The 19755-nt window shown below is 38.3% G+C and overlaps 1 protein-coding gene across 3 annotated transcripts; it reads left to right on the forward strand.

Annotated features, from left to right (window-relative positions):
* The first annotated feature begins 3528 nt into the window (after positions 1 to 3528).
* Positions 3529 to 18618, forward strand: LOC133128404 (gamma-aminobutyric acid receptor subunit rho-1-like). 3 transcript variants are annotated; one of them, XM_061241889.1, is made up of 12 exons: positions 3898 to 4006; positions 8584 to 8625; positions 8840 to 8889; positions 10230 to 10280; positions 11262 to 11368; positions 12272 to 12339; positions 13289 to 13512; positions 14794 to 14876; positions 15258 to 15398; positions 15545 to 15697; positions 16477 to 16673; positions 17086 to 18618. In XM_061241889.1, the coding sequence occupies exons 5-12, from the start codon at positions 11302 to 11304 to the stop codon at positions 17377 to 17379; spliced, it is 1227 nt and encodes a 408-aa protein (XP_061097873.1). In that variant the 5' UTR covers positions 3898 to 4006; positions 8584 to 8625; positions 8840 to 8889; positions 10230 to 10280; positions 11262 to 11301; the 3' UTR covers positions 17380 to 18618. The 3 variants fall into 3 exon arrangements, with proteins under 3 accessions (XP_061097872.1, XP_061097875.1, XP_061097873.1); XM_061241888.1 differs by lacking the exons at positions 8584 to 8625; positions 8840 to 8889 and having other exon boundaries at positions 3529 to 4006; XM_061241891.1 differs by lacking the exons at positions 8584 to 8625; positions 8840 to 8889; positions 17086 to 18618 and having other exon boundaries at positions 3529 to 4006; positions 15610 to 15697; positions 16477 to 16615.
* The last annotated feature ends 1137 nt before the right edge of the window (positions 18619 to 19755 follow it).

Here is a 19755-nt window from a genome sequence, read left to right on the forward strand (position 1 = left end):
GTTGTGGTTCCTGGGAGCACATCGATTGCACAGTCGCTGCAAGTCATGGTACAGAACAGGGCAAACTGAAAATATGACATGGAACACAGACTCAGAAAATACATAGAAACGGGAAACCAAGAAATGACTAGGAAACAGAGGCACGGGACATAACAGGTTTCTGTAAAAACAATTATTTATCTTTGGTAATGAAGCATTCCCAAGGAAGTATTTCAAGCATTATTATAAATGGTAATTGTAATGTCAATTATTGATATTTCTTTGGATAATTTCTAGATGGCCCGGTAAATTTAAAAGAGATGTTGTAATTGATCAAGATATTGGCTGTGACAAAAAACAGGTGTCATAGCTAAGTCAAAACAGTGGTCAAGGCTGCCATCTCTCGGTGGAAATCCAAACAGCAATGAACAACACAATCAATTTCTCCAAAGGACAGTGGTCATCAATCTCAGTCTTGGGCCATATCTGAAACAGCTTACTTGCCTACTATTGAGTATATATAGTAAGTTGTGGTAAGTGTAAGTGGTAAGAGGTAAGAGGTAAACTCTACCTTAGTCCTCCCTCCTGATTTCCCCTGCCCCTCCTTTCTGATATCCCTATCCTTGTCTAACCCCCCCCCCCCCCCCCCAAAAAAAAATAAAAAAAATAAATAAAAATTCTGATGACAACTATGTTTAGAACAGCATTTCCTGTGTATTTTGCTAGTTTCTGGATGTGATGCTCTGACTTATGGTAGAACCTATGCACTTGTAAGTCGCTTTGGATTAAAAGCGTCTGCCAAATGACTAAAATGTAAATGTAAATGTAAATGTAAGTTGTTTACAACTTGTCTGCAACTTGTATACTCAATAGACATGGCCCAAGACTGAGATTGACAGCCACTGTCCTTTGGGGAATTCATTGTTGTTCATTGCTGTTTGGATTTCCACAGACAGATGGCAGCATTGACCTGTGTTTTCACATAGCTACATGTTTCAGTGCTAGTCGCAGTAGGGTATGAAATGCAGAAGACCTTGTTGGATTTCATCCATTGTGAAAGATAGATCACCCTCATTGTGAACATGATCTCTATTGTGAACTGTCTGCTGTCAGTTGTCATGCTAACACAGGATAATGATGAGATTTTCAGAATGTCACAAGTGTCTCCAACAGTGCTCTCTCTTTTTCTGCTGTTGTGCTATGTGTTGATTTGTGTTGATATACATACTGTGCATGTCAAGAGAAATGCCACAACTGCACTTGCTATACAAAGTGGGCTCCAGAATTATTGGGAAAAATGAAGAAAAAAGGCTGCATGCAAAAAAACAACACAGATAATAATCTGTATGTTATGTTCAAATGTATGGAAATCTCTACAATTTGATTTCAATATATTTACTCTAGTTTCAATGTTTATTATTAAGTAATCAACTTTTTCTGGAAACCATAAGTGTCAAAATGATTGGCACCTCTAACAATTATTGTAAATAAAATCAAACAAAATTGAATTACTTACCGTAATTTAGTTTCAGTCTAAAGGAACTATATTGTGCTATTTCATCACTTCCTGTTTCACTAGAGTATAAAAATGAAGTGGCAAGCATTCAAAATCCCTCATCCATCAGCATGGGAAAAGCCAAAGAACTGTCAATTCCGAAGAGGTTTCGTTCTCAGGTGTAAGCTACCTGCCAAAAGAGTCAGACACTCAGCCAATAGCCTAAAGTGTTTCAACCGGCGACTTTCCCAAGGCAGTAACACATTGACACTACCAAAAACGACCCATCTGAAATGAAATGTTTCCAAAACACTTTTCCCATTTTGCAGTAGATGGCAGCAAAATACAACTGCTGTTCATGCAATCAAAACGCATATGGTTAAGCTGACATCCACTGAGTTTTATGGGAAAACAGCAATATGGCGGTGGTTACCAACCATTTAGCTAATGCAGGAGTACCACAGTGTTCCAACTAAGCCTACTCTTTTGCATAATTCCCAAATGTTCCACTTTTGCGGCACCAAAATACAATTGTTAGTCAAGCAATCAAAATTAAAAGGGATATTAAGCTGACAGCCATTTGATTAGGTCATGTGCTGTAGGCTTGCTAAAATTTATGTGGAAACTCATATCTTTTTAGACAAAACCAAACACGAAAAAGAAGAGGGATTCTGGTTGTTAGCTCTCTTCAGTTAATTGTTTAATTGAACATGGTAGCAAACTTGCTATGAGTAACTTCATCAACGCAAGCATTAATTAGCTGATGGCTGGGTATTATTGTGACAGTCTGTGGTACTCTGTGTGAAATATAACTGTTGCAATCAAAATTGCAAAGGGATATGGTTAAACTAATATCCACTAATTTTTATGGAAAAACAGCAATGTCACAGTGATTAGTAGCCAGCCATTTAATACATGGGTACCAGTGTTGTTTTCAAACTGTAGGTGTTCCTAATAAAGTGTACATACACTCAATGAGCACTTTATTAGGTATTTATTAGACTTATTTATTTGCTTTATTGGTGTAGCCCATCCACTTCAAAATTTGATGTGTTGTGTGATCAGAGATGTTCTTCAGCATACCACTGTTGTAACACTTAGTTAATGTCACACCATGGTAAAAGAGTTTCTACCACATGATTGGGTGATTAGATATTTGCATTGTGCAAATAAGAGCTGGTATATGGGTCTACCTAATAAAGTGGTTACTGAGTTGGATTGTCTGTTAGATACAAACACACAGACTTAGAAGACACAATATTTATAATGATTTAAATTTAATACAGGGGGATTTACCAGTAATTTTGCTCTTTCGGAAATAATTTACCATGCTATTTCTACGTATATTTTGTTTTCATAGAATCGGCTTCTGGTTTAGGAATGTATATGGATATAAAATGGTAAACTATGTTCTATTCATAATGTCAGTCCAGGAAATTAAATAAAAAGGTCCCAGAAAGGGATATAGGATATCTGCATCTTATTTCAATCTGTTTTAGTGAGATGGTATGTATGATATTCATTAATTTATTATTTTGACAGCTTTAATTTGAAAGTATTATATTTCAATGATTAACATAATCATAATATATTTTTCACAATGATTACAACGATTAAAAAGTTGTTATACCTTCATCAACTGAGGGAAAAATCTCTGTAATATTGTGTTCACTGGTTAAGACGTTGACGTTTTTGTTTGTTTTTCCAACGTAATGGCCTTATTTGTAAATAGTATTTTGTGGACAGAACGCGTTGAATGGCACGTCATTGCACCTTTGTAGACGATATGTTGCAGTGGTGCACAAAAACATCAAATAATGTAAATAACGTAAAAAAGCACCAACATTGTTTATGCACCGAAAACTTACTGAAGCGTTGTAAATGTTCTGTTTATGTGCCAAGGGAGTTGTTAAACGTATTTGCTTCAGTACAGGAGTAAGGTAGACAGATGCATCAGTATTTAGATGATTAATTTCCTGTATCCTAGCTTGGGTAGCTAATAGCTATCCCCCAAAATGTTGCATTAACATTTGGAAAAGTCGAACGAGCTGGGATCTACAGTTTTAAGAAATAGTCCAACAACCTCACCTTTTAACCTGTTTGAGCGAATCTACACTCAGCTATTATGAAAACCGGTCCGCGCGATGCATATGCGTCTGCGGAGAGAAAATCCGTGCCATCTGACGTTGAAGGATTTATGGGTTTATGCGAAATTGCTTTCCCCACTGTGTAGATTAAATACCGTGGGATGTTTTGTGTGCGTGGGTGTTTGTGTGGTGTGCCCGTAAAGCCGTGCATTGTTGAACACCAACAACGACCACGATGTTTAAAGAAGGCACAGATCTGGTTGCTTAGTTTACTGTTTTTGGAAAATCTGACTGTTGGGTTGTTGGCACCTAAAATCCGACTCGTTTGGAGTGTGTGCACCATGCAGACGGATGCCTTGCTGTTGATCTGTGTCTGCGTGCTTGGTGCTGCGGGAAGATCGGTTCATCAGAGGGGGCACATATTCGAAAATTACAGCCAAACAAGGTAATGGAGCTGCACTTCATATCAATACTGCTTTGGATATTAATGTTATGTTAAACAATGATTGACAGTCATAGTATACGGACACATTTTAGACATTTCGTTTGGGCACAGTAATGACCTCGATATGTTCTGTCTAGTTAATTTGTGTGATGTTTTTAGGTTCGACCAATCATTACCTTCAGCATGCACATTATTTATCGAGACCAATTGAGCTGAGTTGAAATGCTACACCTAAACGTGTAGCTGTGATGACTAATTAACTTTTTATAAAGTTACAATGTGCACATAAAGAGGACGTTTTGAAACAAATTCACTCGAAACACTACGTTCTATATCTGTAATAATCTGATTGATACATTCATTAATTTACGCTTCCATTTTAGATAATGAGTACTGAAAATGCACAAGACAAACATGCTGGGCAGATTAGTCACCTGGACTGACTTTAGAATGGTAGCACTGCATGTATTACTGGCCTGTATTACTATTACTATTTATTTCTTTAGTCTTATTTATTTTGTCCTTTACATCCTGAGGAATGTGGCCTGTTGAAATATTTTTAGTACTGGCAAGGTAGGGCTTGGCCTATGTCATGACTTTTTGAAATATTTTTGCTTTGTTTGCTGATCTGAAATTTTCAGTCACAGTGCAATGTTTTGATAAGGTGCCAAGGACTATGACTATGACCTTTCCTGATAGGCACGCACCCCCACTCATGACCCCCAGAAATAGTGTTGATCTAGTTACTTTAAGCACGCTCAGTGGATTTGCAGGATACATTTAGGATCATTATGAACTACTGGGTGAATTTTATGCACTTAATACCCCAAATGCCACATCTGTAATGTAATCTTGTGTCTCATTTGGAGATTATACTAGTATACATGTACTGCAGAATACAAATCTCCCTCTATTGAAAGTTATTTATATTGCTATTCCTTGTTTTAGTCTGTGAAATAGCCATGGCATGGTAGAATTCCGTCCATACATTAGTAGTCCATCCATCTACAATACCATTTACTCCTGATCAGGGTTGCAGTTATCCCAGCATACATTGGGTTGGGTTGGCTGGGATTTCAACTAATGCATAAGAGTCACAAAACAGCACGGATCATCAGGTTAAACACAGAGGGTGGGGGCTTTCCTTAAAAAACTAATGTTAGCTGTTTTACTGTTTTGTTTTTTTATGAAAAACTCCTGTTTCAAGTATTTTGTCAACCCTTGTATGTTCTTGTACTGATGAAAGGATCAACCAACATTGCTTTAATTTTTTATAGGCTAATATTTGTTAATGATGCTGTGAAGCTAATAATAAAACTACTATTTCAAGATTATATTTCAAGATGACATTTTTGGCATGGGGTGGCATAGCAGTGCAGTGAATTGTGCCATCGCCTCAGGGCAGGAAGGTATCGTGTTCGAAGGTAACGTGTCCAGCTTCCCTTCCACCCTGCAACCCTGACCAGCACTATGATGAAAAATGGAAGAATGGATTGATGGAATTTTGCCATGGCTCATTTATTTTTACCCCAGAAATGGTTTGGTTTTTTACATTGACCCAGAGTAAAATTTCTATTTGCATGAACTTGGTCAGTTTGGTTTCATTTTTGAATGGTGTGATAAAATGTAGTTCAGAGAACTACAAATATTTTCTCGGCCTAGTAGCTGTCTTTTTAGCTCATTATGAGTTAGTAGAACATATTTATGGTTGCTGTGCCAACATGAAAGGTTTCCCACTAACCATCCAAGCCCAAGTTCAAGTTCAGCCAATCTAAAAGTGTATTGTAATAAGTTACTTACAATTTTTTAGTTTGAGGAGCCTTACTTTTTATTTTTCTAGTAAGATTGGATTGCAAACGATCTTAACAGTGTAAGAGATGTATGCTCTGGCACATGATCGATTGATAGGGTATGTTGTTCTCTTATGAAGAGGCCCAATTCATTACAATATCTGTAATACCATATACGTATAATTACATTTTAGCAGTTTGGATGAACTGCACTTTTCATTTCTCACATAGGTACTACATTAAAAGCGCACTTACACCTGTGAGAGACGTGTTTTTATTAAGGAAAATGCAAGGGGGTCCATCCCACGTACAGCAAACTTACATAGTATGAATTCACTATTGACTCATTAACTATCTACACTGCAACTACTGTATGTCTGTAACACAAGAACATTTTCAGTGCCTGTAACAACACTTATTTTATGATATCAGTCTGAATCTTGCTATGCCGCATAGAAAAGTGGGTGGCACTAACTCTAGAACTTCTACTTATTTTCTTAACTTGTTCTAGAGGGTGAATAATGCTGATTGGAATGACTATTTAAGTCCTTAAATTATTAGTATAGTATATTTAGGTCTGTTCTGAATACGGTAAGTAAATTGCAACAGGTATTGGAACTTAAATACTAAGTACAGTATTTAAGCAATGATTTGTTGATCAAATCCACTATTCTTTTCATGCAATAAAAATTGTGTAATACATGGCTTTTTATTTGGGTATGTCCAACAAGCTACTTTGTCTGAAATGTACATTGAAGTATTATTTAAGTTTATTTCAAGAAAATAAATGGCTATTTGTTTAGTTAAAATAGCCATTTCAGCAATATTTAGTAATTTTATTTAGACAGATACTTTCTCACGCAGAGGAAGACATTCTTTAAAGAAAAAGCTGTGAAATTATCATTTCTGGTGAAGGTTGTTGGTGAAGGGCAAAATTACTGATCAGTATAACCCATTCATAACATGAATTTTGTATCTTCATTATATTACATTCTTTTTCTCATCATCATGCTATAATATCGGGGGGTTTTGGCCTATTATGTAATATTGTTTTGCAATGTTTTCCTCCTGAAAAAGAGGTTCTCACCTGATCTTTTAATGAGCAGAAGGAGGTAAGTTTGTGGTTTCAAAGCTTCAGAAAGGCAAAACAAAACGCTATCCCCTTAAAGAAATATACCAACACTTTGGGAAATATACCTTTTTTCTGACTTAACCAGATTTAGTCAAGATTTCGATTTCATTAAGAAATTTTGTGCATTCACTGGCTCGGTTTCCATGTTAGCATAACGTGTTAGCTTAGCATAAAGACTTGAAGCCTATAGGAGTCAGTAGCCCATGTTCAAAGTGAAGAAACACACCTTACAGCAACTCCAATGCTGTCTTATTTACACAAGGTATCATGTGTATGTTTGAAATACATGTGCAGGAAATAAACTCTAAAAACAAGATATTTCAGAGAAGATGGTTGGAACTATAACTGCTGGACACACATGTATCTAGCTCTACCTTCAGAAGGTGCAGGATCACTGCACTCAACCAGTGTAAGATAGAAGGATACATGTTCCAACTGTCTACATTTAGGTCCAACCGTCTAACTTCCCTGAAAACAACATCTCTCTTTTTTACAACTACAAGCTATACAAACAGCATAATAGTTGTGAATGTAAAATCTGGGAGAAATTAACAAAAAAGGGCAGCCACTATCAGCCAAGGCCTGGGCAAGGGAGAAGCAGGGAGATACCCTGAGTGATTTACTGGGCTCAGATAGGTAGCTCTGGGTGCAAGGTATCCCAGTAATTCTGACTGGGCTGAACACCAGCTGCTACAGCTCATAGACAGTCAGCTACAGCCCCATGCTCCTGCCAAGCATTCTTTACATTGCATTTTATCTCTGGAAACAGTGTGAACCCACCTTGGGATAAGAAGTGGCTGCTGACATTATATCTCTCAGAGGAGAGTGTGTTTGTCTCCACTCTCCTGGATAGATATGTCAAAACAACAGTCCTCGCTTCTGGTCCTGGAGAGCCACAGGGTGCGCTGGCTTTAGCTTTCGCTTTAATATCAGCAACCAATCCAGACCCGAGATACCAGGAGCTAACTGTGTAATTAGCTGCTTTAATTGATCAATAAAGTGCTGAGTAACAAGAAAAGCCAGCACACCCTGTGGCTCTCCAGGACCAGGAGTGAGGACCACTGGATTACAACAATGACGGCTGATTAATACATTTGGCCATTCCTAATTGAGAAAAAAGGGTGAAAAGTGCATTTTAGAGTCGACACTTGTAAGTTAGTTGTTTAAAATTGAGCTAATAAAACCTGAGTTAAGGAAAATGTTGGTTAATTTGAATATGGCTGCATTATTATTTGATCTTTGCTTACATCAAGTAGCAAACTGGTCTGAATAAAGCAGCCACCTCCTGGGGTTCCTTTCTAGAAGGGTGAGACATGCTCAGTGAAAATAACTCATTATGGCATTTTCAAGATGGTATAGATGATAGCACACTTAGGCACTCATGATGTTGTGAGATTTAGCGGTTTCCCGGGGTTTAGTAAAGAACGCTTCCCAGGTGTTCCCTATCAGCGGATTTGGTCAGCCAGCACATGGGCAAAAATCCCTGCATGCAAACAGAACCCAGTCACCTCTAATCTCTTTTGACCTTGCAGGATATTATCATAATTAAAGTGGAGCAGTGTGGTTGGAATGATGATATCAGTGCTATGCCACCTTTGAAAGGACACAGAATGTATGTACATGAGGGTGCTAATTGATTTGGATAACACTTTCAGAAAATCTGCTGACTGTTGCCACTGCAGGACCGTCAATAATGCGTAAGCCGAAATAACAATGTACAGTGAAACCTAAGAAAAATAATTATGTAAAAGAACGAAGAAAGTATTTGCTAAATGAATAAATGTACTTGTTGATCAGCTGCAGTGGTCTTTATTTCCATAATTATAGGTTTATTTATTTCAGTAAAAAAATCCATTGTTATTACTTTGATGCTACTCATGGTACAATCAAAAATGTATCCCCCACTTTTAGGATTGGCTTGCTGTACTTCTCTGCTCAGATGAAAGATAATCCTGGATACTGTAGGCATTCTTTACCATTGGCTGTTGTATAATGTGCAGTTCTTTTAATACACTTAAACTTCTGTGCTTTTACTTATCTGAAGCTTTAATTTTAGCTTCTTTGCTTTGCATACTGGATTGAATTGCAGCTGGGATTGGATGATAACGCATCATCATATGAAACCATAATCTGAAGACATGGGTTCGGGGTTTAGTAGTTTTAGTAATAAAATCCACATGGATGAGAATAAGTCTCTTTCCACCTGAACATACTGTGCTGAAAATATAATGTAATCATTCTTAACCATAATGCTTTTTAAAAATAAATTTAAACAGCTCTCACCTTGACATTCTTATGTTTCTATAAGAGGAGAGGTGAATGCAATTCACACATTAACATACACTCAGTGAGCACTTTATTCGGTATTTATTAGAGTTATTTTACTTATTGGTCTTCTGCAGCTGTAGCCTATCCAATTTTGACACGTTGTTTGCTCTTCTGCATACCTCTGTTCTGTTGTAATGCGTGGTTATTTGCGTTACTGTCACCTTCCTGTCAGCTTCCTGTCACCTTCTCCTCTGACCTCTCTCATTAACAATGCCCACAGAACTGCTGCTCACTGGCTGTTTTCTGTGCCTTTCTCTGCAAACTCTAGAGACAGTTGTGTGTGAAAATCCCAGGATATCAGCAGTTTCTGCAATATTCAAACCACCCTGTCTGGCACCAACAATCATTCCACGGTCAAAGTCAAAGATCATATTTCTTCCCCATTCTGACATTTGGTCTGAAAAACAGCTGAACAGCTCTTGACCATGTCTCGGCATGCTTTTATGCATTTGGGTGCTGCCACATGATTGGCTGATTAAATATTTTCATTAACATGCTGGTGTACAGGTCTACCAAATAAAGTGCTCAGTGAATGTATAATAGCTGTTTATGGAAACTACAAGTATTGTCAGTTTATTCTGATGTTGGATGCCCAATCACATTGTGAAATCTCATTGAAGCCCAAATGTATGTAAGTCAATCACAGCTGAGAGAACTAAACATTGTTACGTGCATATATCATTACAATATATGTATCACAATGCATAGCTGTGATAGATTATGATAGACCTTGCTACATCATTCCTTCAATATGATAATCTTCCAGTCCTATCGAGTTTGGCTACCTTTCATTTATGAATGCTGTTATAATCACAAGCATTTACATAAAATGTAATTGTATCTGTAAAGCATAAACTAGTTGTGTTTCATATAATTTATTTTGTGCTCTATTATCTGAAATGAGTAGCAAACAGGAAAACAAAGAGTGTTAGCATATTCCACCCATTTGTGTTTGTCCTTTGTTCTGGAGCAGACCAAGAAGAGAAACACAGAGGGAGGGAGAAGGTGGTCACAAATCTGGCAGGTGAGTCAAGTTAATCAAAAACTGCCACCTAGAAATTATTAAATGCTTGACTGAATATCTGATGTGTATTTACACTGCAAAAATGCCAAAAATAAGTCTGTCAGGGCATGGGACAGATGGAATAAGCGCAAGCAGGAAGTTGGCAGAATAGATGCTTTTATTCAGCTCGGGGCAGATCAAACAGGCAGGGGTCAATGGTTGACAGACAGAAACAGCAGGGATAATCAGAGGTGTATTCAAAGCAAGAGTCCAAACACAGAAAGGCAGTCCGATAAGGCAAAGGTACAGAGGGTAATCCAGAAATCATTCACATTCGCTTACTATTTTTTAGATTACATTCTGTACCTGGTCCTGTTCTGATTGCCTTTCTGTGTACAAACTTTTGCCTGTGACCTCGATCACCCTCTGGATTATCCCTGCTGTGTCTGGTAGCCCCGTGGTCAAACTTTTGCCTGTACCTTTGACCACGAACCTGCTTATCTCTGATATTCCCTTCTGCCCGTGTTCCAGTCTGACCTGTCTACTGCTGAATAAAAACTCTCATTCAGTCTACTTCCTGGGTTGCTATTGGTTCCTCTGTTCTGAAGCCTGGCATAAGCATGTGCACTTGGTTTTTTATGTGATGATTTGTGAGTAAAACCCAAATTGGGTCAATACAATATTACTACATACAATATTCCCACATTTGTGCTTTAATTACGTAAAGTTCCAAAGACATTTGTCAATAAGTTTTATTGATTTTATTTAAGCTGTTTCCCTTTGTGTATTGTCTGGCTGTCTAAATATTGGCATCCTGATCATTTACAGTATGAAGACAGAAATTTGCAATAGAGACAGAAATAATATTGCACAATGTCTCAGTGGAGCCTAAAATATTTGTTTTCATGATGAAACCAAATAGTGAACTGTTTTTTAGCAATGGAATATTGTTTCAGAATGGCTTACTCCTCAAACTGACAGCCATGCTTTTCTTCCATTTAGTCCTATCCTGAAAAGAAGTCCGGATGTAACCAAGAATTACATGACTAAATCAGAACAGCTTCTGAGAGTAGACGATCATGACTTCACCATGAGACCTGGGTTTGGAGGTGAGGCTTCTCAGCAGTGTAATTCATTTTTTAATTAATGCAAAACGGTGCAAAACGGTCATGCTTTAAAAACATATTTTACACTGCTTTGGTTTGGTGAATAATTGCACACCAGCATCAGCCTGAAGCTCTGATTTCAAAAGTCATTCTGTGGCACCCATAGTCTTTTGCATTCTTATATCAAAAATATATAACTTCTAAAAATAATAATTGTCTTGACTTCCATGCAAATGTACTAAAATGGGAAGAGGGATTTGTCTGGTAGTTAGACTAATGGATTTTAAAAATGGGCTTTATTAAAAAAATCCACTCAAGTGTGCACGCATCCACACACACGCTCATACACATACACACACAAACAAGCACACACATCTGTTTTCCTGCACAGTCTGTCTCTATAAGACCATGCTATCACGGGCACATGACCACTAGCCCGCGACAGTATCCACGAGCAGATTGCAATGATATCTAATCTCAGTCAGGAGTCTGTGAGTGGGTGATCTGACCCGATGTGACTGTTAAAGTTCTTTCCAGGAGCTTGCGTTCAAAAATACTTGATGGCAGCAGCATGCAAACATGGTGATAATGAACATGCTGCATATAATCAGGAATTTGAATATGTATCTGTGTCAAAGCTGTTATACGAGGATTTGGTAGTGGCTTTGTGGAGCGAGGCATTATGGGATACAATGCAGCGCTGTATGATAGGGAGGATTAGTGACAGCATTAATGTATAACCTACATGTAGATTCAGCCCTAATGTGACATGCTGAAATGGAAAGGAAATGGTGCGGCAGAAACTCAAAACGTGTTTGTTGTGGATTGTTTTGTGGACCTTTTGTGGATTTTAGCTAATGCCTCTCTTCTCCAAGCAACAGTTGCTCTTTCTTTAAATAATTCCAGGACCTGCTATTCCTGTTGGCGTAGATGTTCAGGTTGAAAGTCTTGACACGATTTCTGAAGTTGATATGGTAAGCGTTTTGATTGAATTTGGATTTGTGGGCTTTGAGACACAGTAACTCCAAGTTTAAGGCCTTCACTATAATAGCTCAAATAATGTTTAGTAAATGCATGCATGATGAGTATGACTATTATTGAGTCGTAAACTGGACACTGTAGACCACTGTTTTCGCACTCAGACTTTATAGCTTGAATTACATGTGCACTGATTGTTGACAGATTTATAAATCATATATCATGAATACTGTATAAATTAAGGAACACATTTGCTTAGATTTACATTTTTCCTAAATAAGGTTATCATAATTGACCAAGGATTCCGATCTGACTTTAGTAAACCTGACTTTGAGTCAAGAAAATAAATGCATTTTTGTTCTGTGCTTACACTACATTCAATATATTTAATGTTAAACCTGCCAAACTTTGTGGTTGGTAAGGAATAACTCTTGTTACATTTGTGATTCGATCTGGGCTTCAGGCCTTTTAGACTAATTATAACCCAACATTATCATTTATAATGTTATGTTATAATGTAAATTAGAATTTCCCATGTTATGGCTTCAGAATGCTGTGAAATACTGAACTTCCATAATTTTATTTTGTTGCTACAGTAGCCCTATATTTTAAGGCATATTGTACATTCTTGCTCGCTCTGAGATCAGTAAAGACACCAGAGGTAGTGTAGTACAAGGAGTTGAGAACTTGCTAATAATATTTTACTACTAAAAATAGTCTGTGAGCACTTAAGTGGAATCAAAAATAGCACAGATGTCCAGTATCTCAATGTCTGGGTGAGTGAGATTGAGCTATCTATAACCCATGTAAGCCAATGCATTTGTAATGCATAGAACTCCAGTTGCCCTGTTCTGCAGTTTAGCAGGGGGCAGGAGACAGCTGCAATAGTGATAAAGAGATTTGCTTGTATGCCTGTGTGTGTGTGTGTGTGTTTGTGTGTATCAGGACTTCACCATGACCCTGTACCTGCGTCACTACTGGAAGGACGAGCGTCTATCCTTTCCCAGCAACACAAACCAGAGCATGACCTTCGACGGTCGGCTGGTCAGGAAAATCTGGGTGCCTGACATGTTCTTTGTCCACTCCAAGAGGTCCTTCATTCACGACACAACCACCGACAACGTCATGTTGCGTGTCTTCCCCGATGGCAAGGTTCTCTACAGCCTGAGGTAACCAGTGTGTGGGGTGAGGTTAACTTCATCACAAGCTCTCAATGTGTGCCCCTCACCCAAAAACCTTTGTCGATGGAGCTATTCCTTAATACGATCAGCGCAGCCTCATTGCTGGATAAAAACACCCTGTATATCAAATGTCAGGATTGCTGAAAGTATGTTCTGACTGTTGCTTACTCTGATCAACATGACATTTAGTCTAAAAAGCTTTTAGTCAACCTAAATCAGAAAAAAGTAACACAATTTGAATATTTCCAATGTATGTAAGAATAAAATGTAAGCCTATACCTTTAAATCTGAGTGGACTTGAAATTTCTCTTGGTCAGGAAAGGCCTGCAGAGAAAGGAGCTTTAAGCCAGGGATTTACCACCTGTAAAGTTTCCTGTCGAGGGTGGTGTGCCAAACCCAAAAATTGCAGTTATGCTTTTTAATATCATGTCATTTATTAAAGTAAGTCCAAAATATTACTGTCATGTAAAGACAATAAAATGCAGAGGCTTCACTAAAAAGATCTGCTAAATGACTGTGACAAGAAGGAGTCGGTCATCACTCCCCTGTTGGATGGAAGCACAAACTGCAACCCCTGGTTCGCTGGACAGATTAGTTTTGATTTGTCTCTCTTGGGAAGTGACCTTGCATCAGCAGACAAAGAAGGGTTTCTGCCCAGGCAATTGTATGGTGTATCTTTGTCCAAGAATAATCCAAACCATGGCTTAGATTATGGGATGTTGTACTGGCAAGGATATAGAGTCTGGGGTATATCCCAGTGAAGAATGAGGCGATCTGATCAGAAGGGCATAATCTCTGGGGTGGGCTTGGGGATTTGTCCAGCTGGAGCAGACTGTGGGGGCTTGAGCTCCTAACCCCCTTGTGCACAAACGGTTGTCTCTTTTTCAGAGATCTGTATACACAAAGTGAGATTATCCTTCCTTATTTTTCTTCATTTATCACTGATCAGAGCAGTGTACAGTAAAAGCTTTGCAAATCTCCTTTGCAACCACATAGACTATCTTCAGTGCCTGGGGTTTATCTGAAATGTGATATTACACACAGTATTTTGTATGATTCTTCAGCGTCTGCGTTTCCAATTTGGTCATGTGATTCACTAGCTCGTACTTATAAACCTACTTATTTATAGAGGACTTATTGAACTAAATATCTTCACTGATGAAACATGAAAATTTAGAACTACACCCACACCTGTTACCATGATGCAATATCTGTGCTGCCCGTGTCCATTTCAGTCCACTGGTCACTAATGCCAATGTGTCTTCCAAGGGTCACGGTGACTGCAATGTGCAATATGGACCTGAGCCGCTTTCCTTTGGACACACAGACCTGCTCCCTGGAGATTGAGAGCTGTGAGTTCCCTTCATGGCCTACATTTTCTGCCTGGTCCAAGTTCTCAAGTTAATGCCCTGAGTTCCTACTTTGATTGCATAAAAAGTTTTTACCTTTTCACCTTACACTGAGAAAAAAAGCTTTAGTCTTGCAATGAGTCTTAAAATCGTATTTTTTTCTCAAGGTTGAAGTGAAATTCTTATTCCTTGGCAAATCTTGAAATGAGTAAACTGTCTCAACTCATTGCCAATATTCTTGTCTATTTTTAGCACATTATAAGTCTAAATATAGGACTAAAATACTTGCTGAGACTATTTCTTGTAGTGTAATGCCTTCTTACATTAATGTTCATCTGTGCCCAAGGAAGCCTACCTGTAGCTCTTGTGTGACGTGTGTTTCAGATGCGTACACAGAGGATGACCTGATGCTCTACTGGAAAAAAGGCAACGATTCTCTCAAAACGGATGAAAAAATCTCCCTCTCCCAGTTTCTCATCCAGAAGTTCCACACCACCACCAAGCTGGCATTCTACAGCAGTACAGGTACTGCCGAGTGACGCCAGAGTGTCTGGTCAGCTTCTCACAGCCTGGTTGTACAAACTCGTACCAGCAGCCTCTGTGCATACAGATCAACCTCCTGTAAAGGGAATGTTCCCACCTACGCTCACTGCTGGGTTCTTCTCCCTCAGGTTGGTACAACCGGCTGTACATCAACTTCACCCTGCGACGCCACATCTTCTTCTTCCTGCTCCAGACCTACTTTCCCGCCACGCTGATGGTCATGCTCTCCTGGGTCTCCTTCTGGATTGACCGCCGTGCGGTCCCCGCCAGGGTCCCTTTGGGTAGGGCGGATCTTACTGTTCATACAGCCTTTGGTGGACAGTGGAGGTAGCCAAACAGCTAGTGTTAGATCTGTCAGAGATGGTGGAACTGTACTCTGGTGGAAGATTCTTTATGCATAAATGTTGTGAAGCACAGGAGCAAGAGGATCTTTTCTGTATGGTTCTAGCCAGAGGCCATTACTTCCTGATTTCCAGTATGTATTTACAGTGGCTTGGTGTGTCTGTGTTAATTTCTGCGCAATACATTGCTTACATTGTCTACTTGTATTTGTTATTCTAAAACTCTTCAGGCCTCTTCTGGGTGTGGCCTTATTTCTTTGCTGTATCTGAAAAGCATGTTTCCAGTACACTGAACTTATAGGCTCGCTCTGTGATCCAAGAGGAGACAATTGGCTACGACAATCATGACCTGGGTTTTGCGAGAGATTAGCCTTGGTAGCTAACCATTAAAATGGATAGGCAGCTTTCTGTAACATTAGATAGCTGCCACCTTATTAGCTAGCTAACTAAATTCAGTTTTGTACGTCAGCTGGCTGACCATAATAGCTGGATCCCACTGCACACTACTAACCTTACTGCTTATATTCTCGGGAGGTTCTACTGCCAAGACTTGAGATATCAGATAAAAATAAAAGCGAAAATGAATTGCTAAGTTTGTCAGTATGTTTATGTTATGGAATTGTGCAGGCAGGCTAGAGAGTAGACTGAAATCCACTGGTATTACCATTAGCAAGGTCTTTGAGTATGTTAATGAGAAGGGTGTGGTCATTGTCCTGCAGGGATCACCACGGTGCTCACAATGTCCACCATCATCACTGGGGTCAACGCGTCCATGCCCAGGGTCTCCTACATCAAAGCTGTGGACATCTACCTCTGGGTCAGCTTTGTGTTCGTGTTCCTCTCGGTGATAGAGTACGCCGCAGTCAACTACCTGACCACCGTGCAGGAGCGCAAGGAGAGGAAGCTGAGAGACAGGGTAAGAGATTGGAATGAACCTTTGTATACACTTGTACACTTGACACCACAGACAATGGAGGCAAGCAAATGAAATGGGCTTAGACCCCTCTGTTTTCATTGAAGCAGTACATACACCACAGAGCTTGAAAAGCAAATGGTTGGAATGTGATTAGAGTGAATTTATTGTGTCTGTGTTCTACATCCATTAGATACAGGCATTAATTGATGTTCATCATCATTATTTTGTCTGGTTTTCCTGATAACCTGAAAAACCTCTACATTTTATTACTACAATGTGTTCATGGTTCTTAGCCTAAATGACATTAAGTTTGCACCATAGCTAGCAGTATGTAAAATGGCCAAAACAGATATTGAGCTTTGCCGCTGTTGTAAATTCGCCATTAATTTGACGGACGCCATATCTGCTGCAGCTCCCCTGCACCTGCGGCATTTCGCACCCCACCGGACTGATGCACAGCAGCTACAGCGACGTGGACGTCAACACCACGGGGAACTACAGCATGCCCGAGGAGAACGGCGACAAGCGCGAGCGGATCCTGGTGCAGCTGGCGCTGGCCGACGATCGGACCGGGGGGCAGGGGAAGAGCCACCGGAGCTACGCCAGCATGTGGATCGATACGCACGCCATAGACAAGTACTCTCGAGTCATCTTCCCCGGTGCCTACACCCTCTTCAACATCATCTACTGGTCCATCTACTCATAACGCTGAGCCTGTCTGGGCCCAAGAAGCTCCGGCAAACAAGGACCATGACCTTGGGCTAAAAGTTAAGAATCGCCCTTTTTCTACCGTTTCCTTTTTTTTAAATGATAATTTGTATTTGTGTGAAAGAGTGTTGCACTGGAAACTATGCCATTGCTGTAAATTCTCAAAATTAAGGGGGGAAATAGCATTTTACATTAAATATTTGATTCATTTGATTATTTTTTTTAAGAATAGTATTTTATCAGTTTTACTTAGTGTGAAGTAGATTTCAGAGAGAATGTGCTGGTATACATAATTTGCTCATCGTATCAGCTGTTACAGTAAATGCAGTGCACTGCAAAAACCAAAACAAAAGCCAGTCTCAGTATATTAGTCTCATATTTAGACTTTAAATCTTTACTATGACTTTTTTGTGAAAAAAGGAAAAAATATTGCCAATTAGGTAAGACCAGTTTTACTCATTTCAAGATTTGCCAATGTGTTAAGAAAATGACAAATGTCAAGCAAACCAAGCAAATATTTCCTATTTCTACTAAGATCTAAGATCACTAAGTCTCATTATAAGACTAAAAAATGTTTTTGATTGTTGTGACATAAAAACAAAATTGACATTTTTTTAAAACAACATTGCAATACTGAATATTTTTAATACAGGTTTTGGTGAATCTTTGTATTTATTTATTGTTTTGCTATTTATTTATTTTGGATGATAAAATCGACTGGATTATATTCATATGATTTCAGCACCAATTTACATGATATTCACTTCAAAGAAGAAGAAAAAGAATTCCTAATACCTACACATAATACAAAGATCTTTATCAATTCAGTTTCAAACACAAAAATATTCATTTGTTTTGGAATTTGGAGGCACATACATTTTCAAATAATTCAAATAATTACAGCATGACACATTATCAGGGAATAAAGAACAGACATTGAGTAGGAAAATCACTGTGTTCTCTGCATTACAAAAAAGTGCTAACAGAATTTATAATACACACAGAAATGTGATTCATTATGGACAGGGATGAATTGTATTTTGAATACAGTCATCCGATTCAGTACATTTCATCTGAGACTTGTTTGTAAATTTTAGTTATAGATGAGGCAATAAATGTGATACGTTGTGAGTTTGCGCTTGAACCTGAACACTTGAAAAACTCTCAACTTTGCATCAATTAGTCATGGTGTAATGAGTTGATTTGATTAATCAAATAAAATGTACCATGTAAGCTATTCAAAGCAATTGTGTCACATACTGTATATGTATGTTCTATGATTATGTAAGATGATTTATGCAATGCTTATTATAGATATTTATGTTCTGAAAATGTACTGTTAAAGTTGCTGGCATGGATTAGCACATTGAACAGTTTTGTACAAATACTTACCTCTCTATAATTTTTCCACAAACAACAGTAAAATATTTCTGGATAAGCTTGAAGAAGTGCTGATCTAAACACTACACATCTTTTGAGCAAAAATTACACCTTGACTGCTATCGAACTGTTTATATAAAGTTGTTATTTATTATTGTTTTTTTTATCATTCAGTCACTACTCATCAGTCACCAAATAGGGAGTGCAAGACACCTATTTCAAAGTGGCTATTTTATGGATTTAAAAAATGTATCTGTGTAATTGAAGCAAACAGACATTATCATAGATAATCCATGCATACAAAGGCAATATGCATTCTGCTAGTCTTACGAGTGACAACTGGGCACAAAAGCACCTCAGCGATACATTGCCCAAACACACAGCATTTCTTGTTGCAAGTGATAAGCCCCCCTTGACGATTCTTGAGGAATTGCTGCCTTGTCATTCTCCACAGTACTTTATAAGAACCCTGTTATGTTTTGCCGTTAATCATTACTACTAAGTATGTTTTGTAGTATTAATTACTTTTCAAGAGTTTATGGGACCATATCTTTGATGAGAAAATATGTAAATCAATAACAATCACCAATATATTTCTTGGAATTTTTTACAACATGCGTGGAGATGATGTCTCCATTATTGAAAACTTTAAGTTTAGCCATTTTTGACACTTTTTTAAGTTAACTAATTTCTTTAGTTTTTCAGAGAAATATATACCAAGTAAAAATATTTTCTTTTTAGTTTGTATCATGTTGTGGTTGTATGCAAGAGACATTCATTCCATGGAACAGTAGTGTTGATGTGCTTAGTTTCTATCTTTGAAGCCAAACACGTTTAGGTTTTTCAATACATCAAACTGTTTTTAAGACACCAGAGCAATAGCTAATAAATCCAGTAACTGGTGAGAACTTTTTGTGTGCAGTTTTCTTCATCTGGTTTTTATAATTCACAAAACTTGCTAGTTTAAACTCTGACATAGGGACAAAATGAAGAC

Source organism: Conger conger, chromosome 5 (assembly GCF_963514075.1).
Source record: "Conger conger chromosome 5, fConCon1.1, whole genome shotgun sequence".
Taxonomy (NCBI): domain Eukaryota; kingdom Metazoa; phylum Chordata; class Actinopteri; order Anguilliformes; family Congridae; genus Conger; species Conger conger.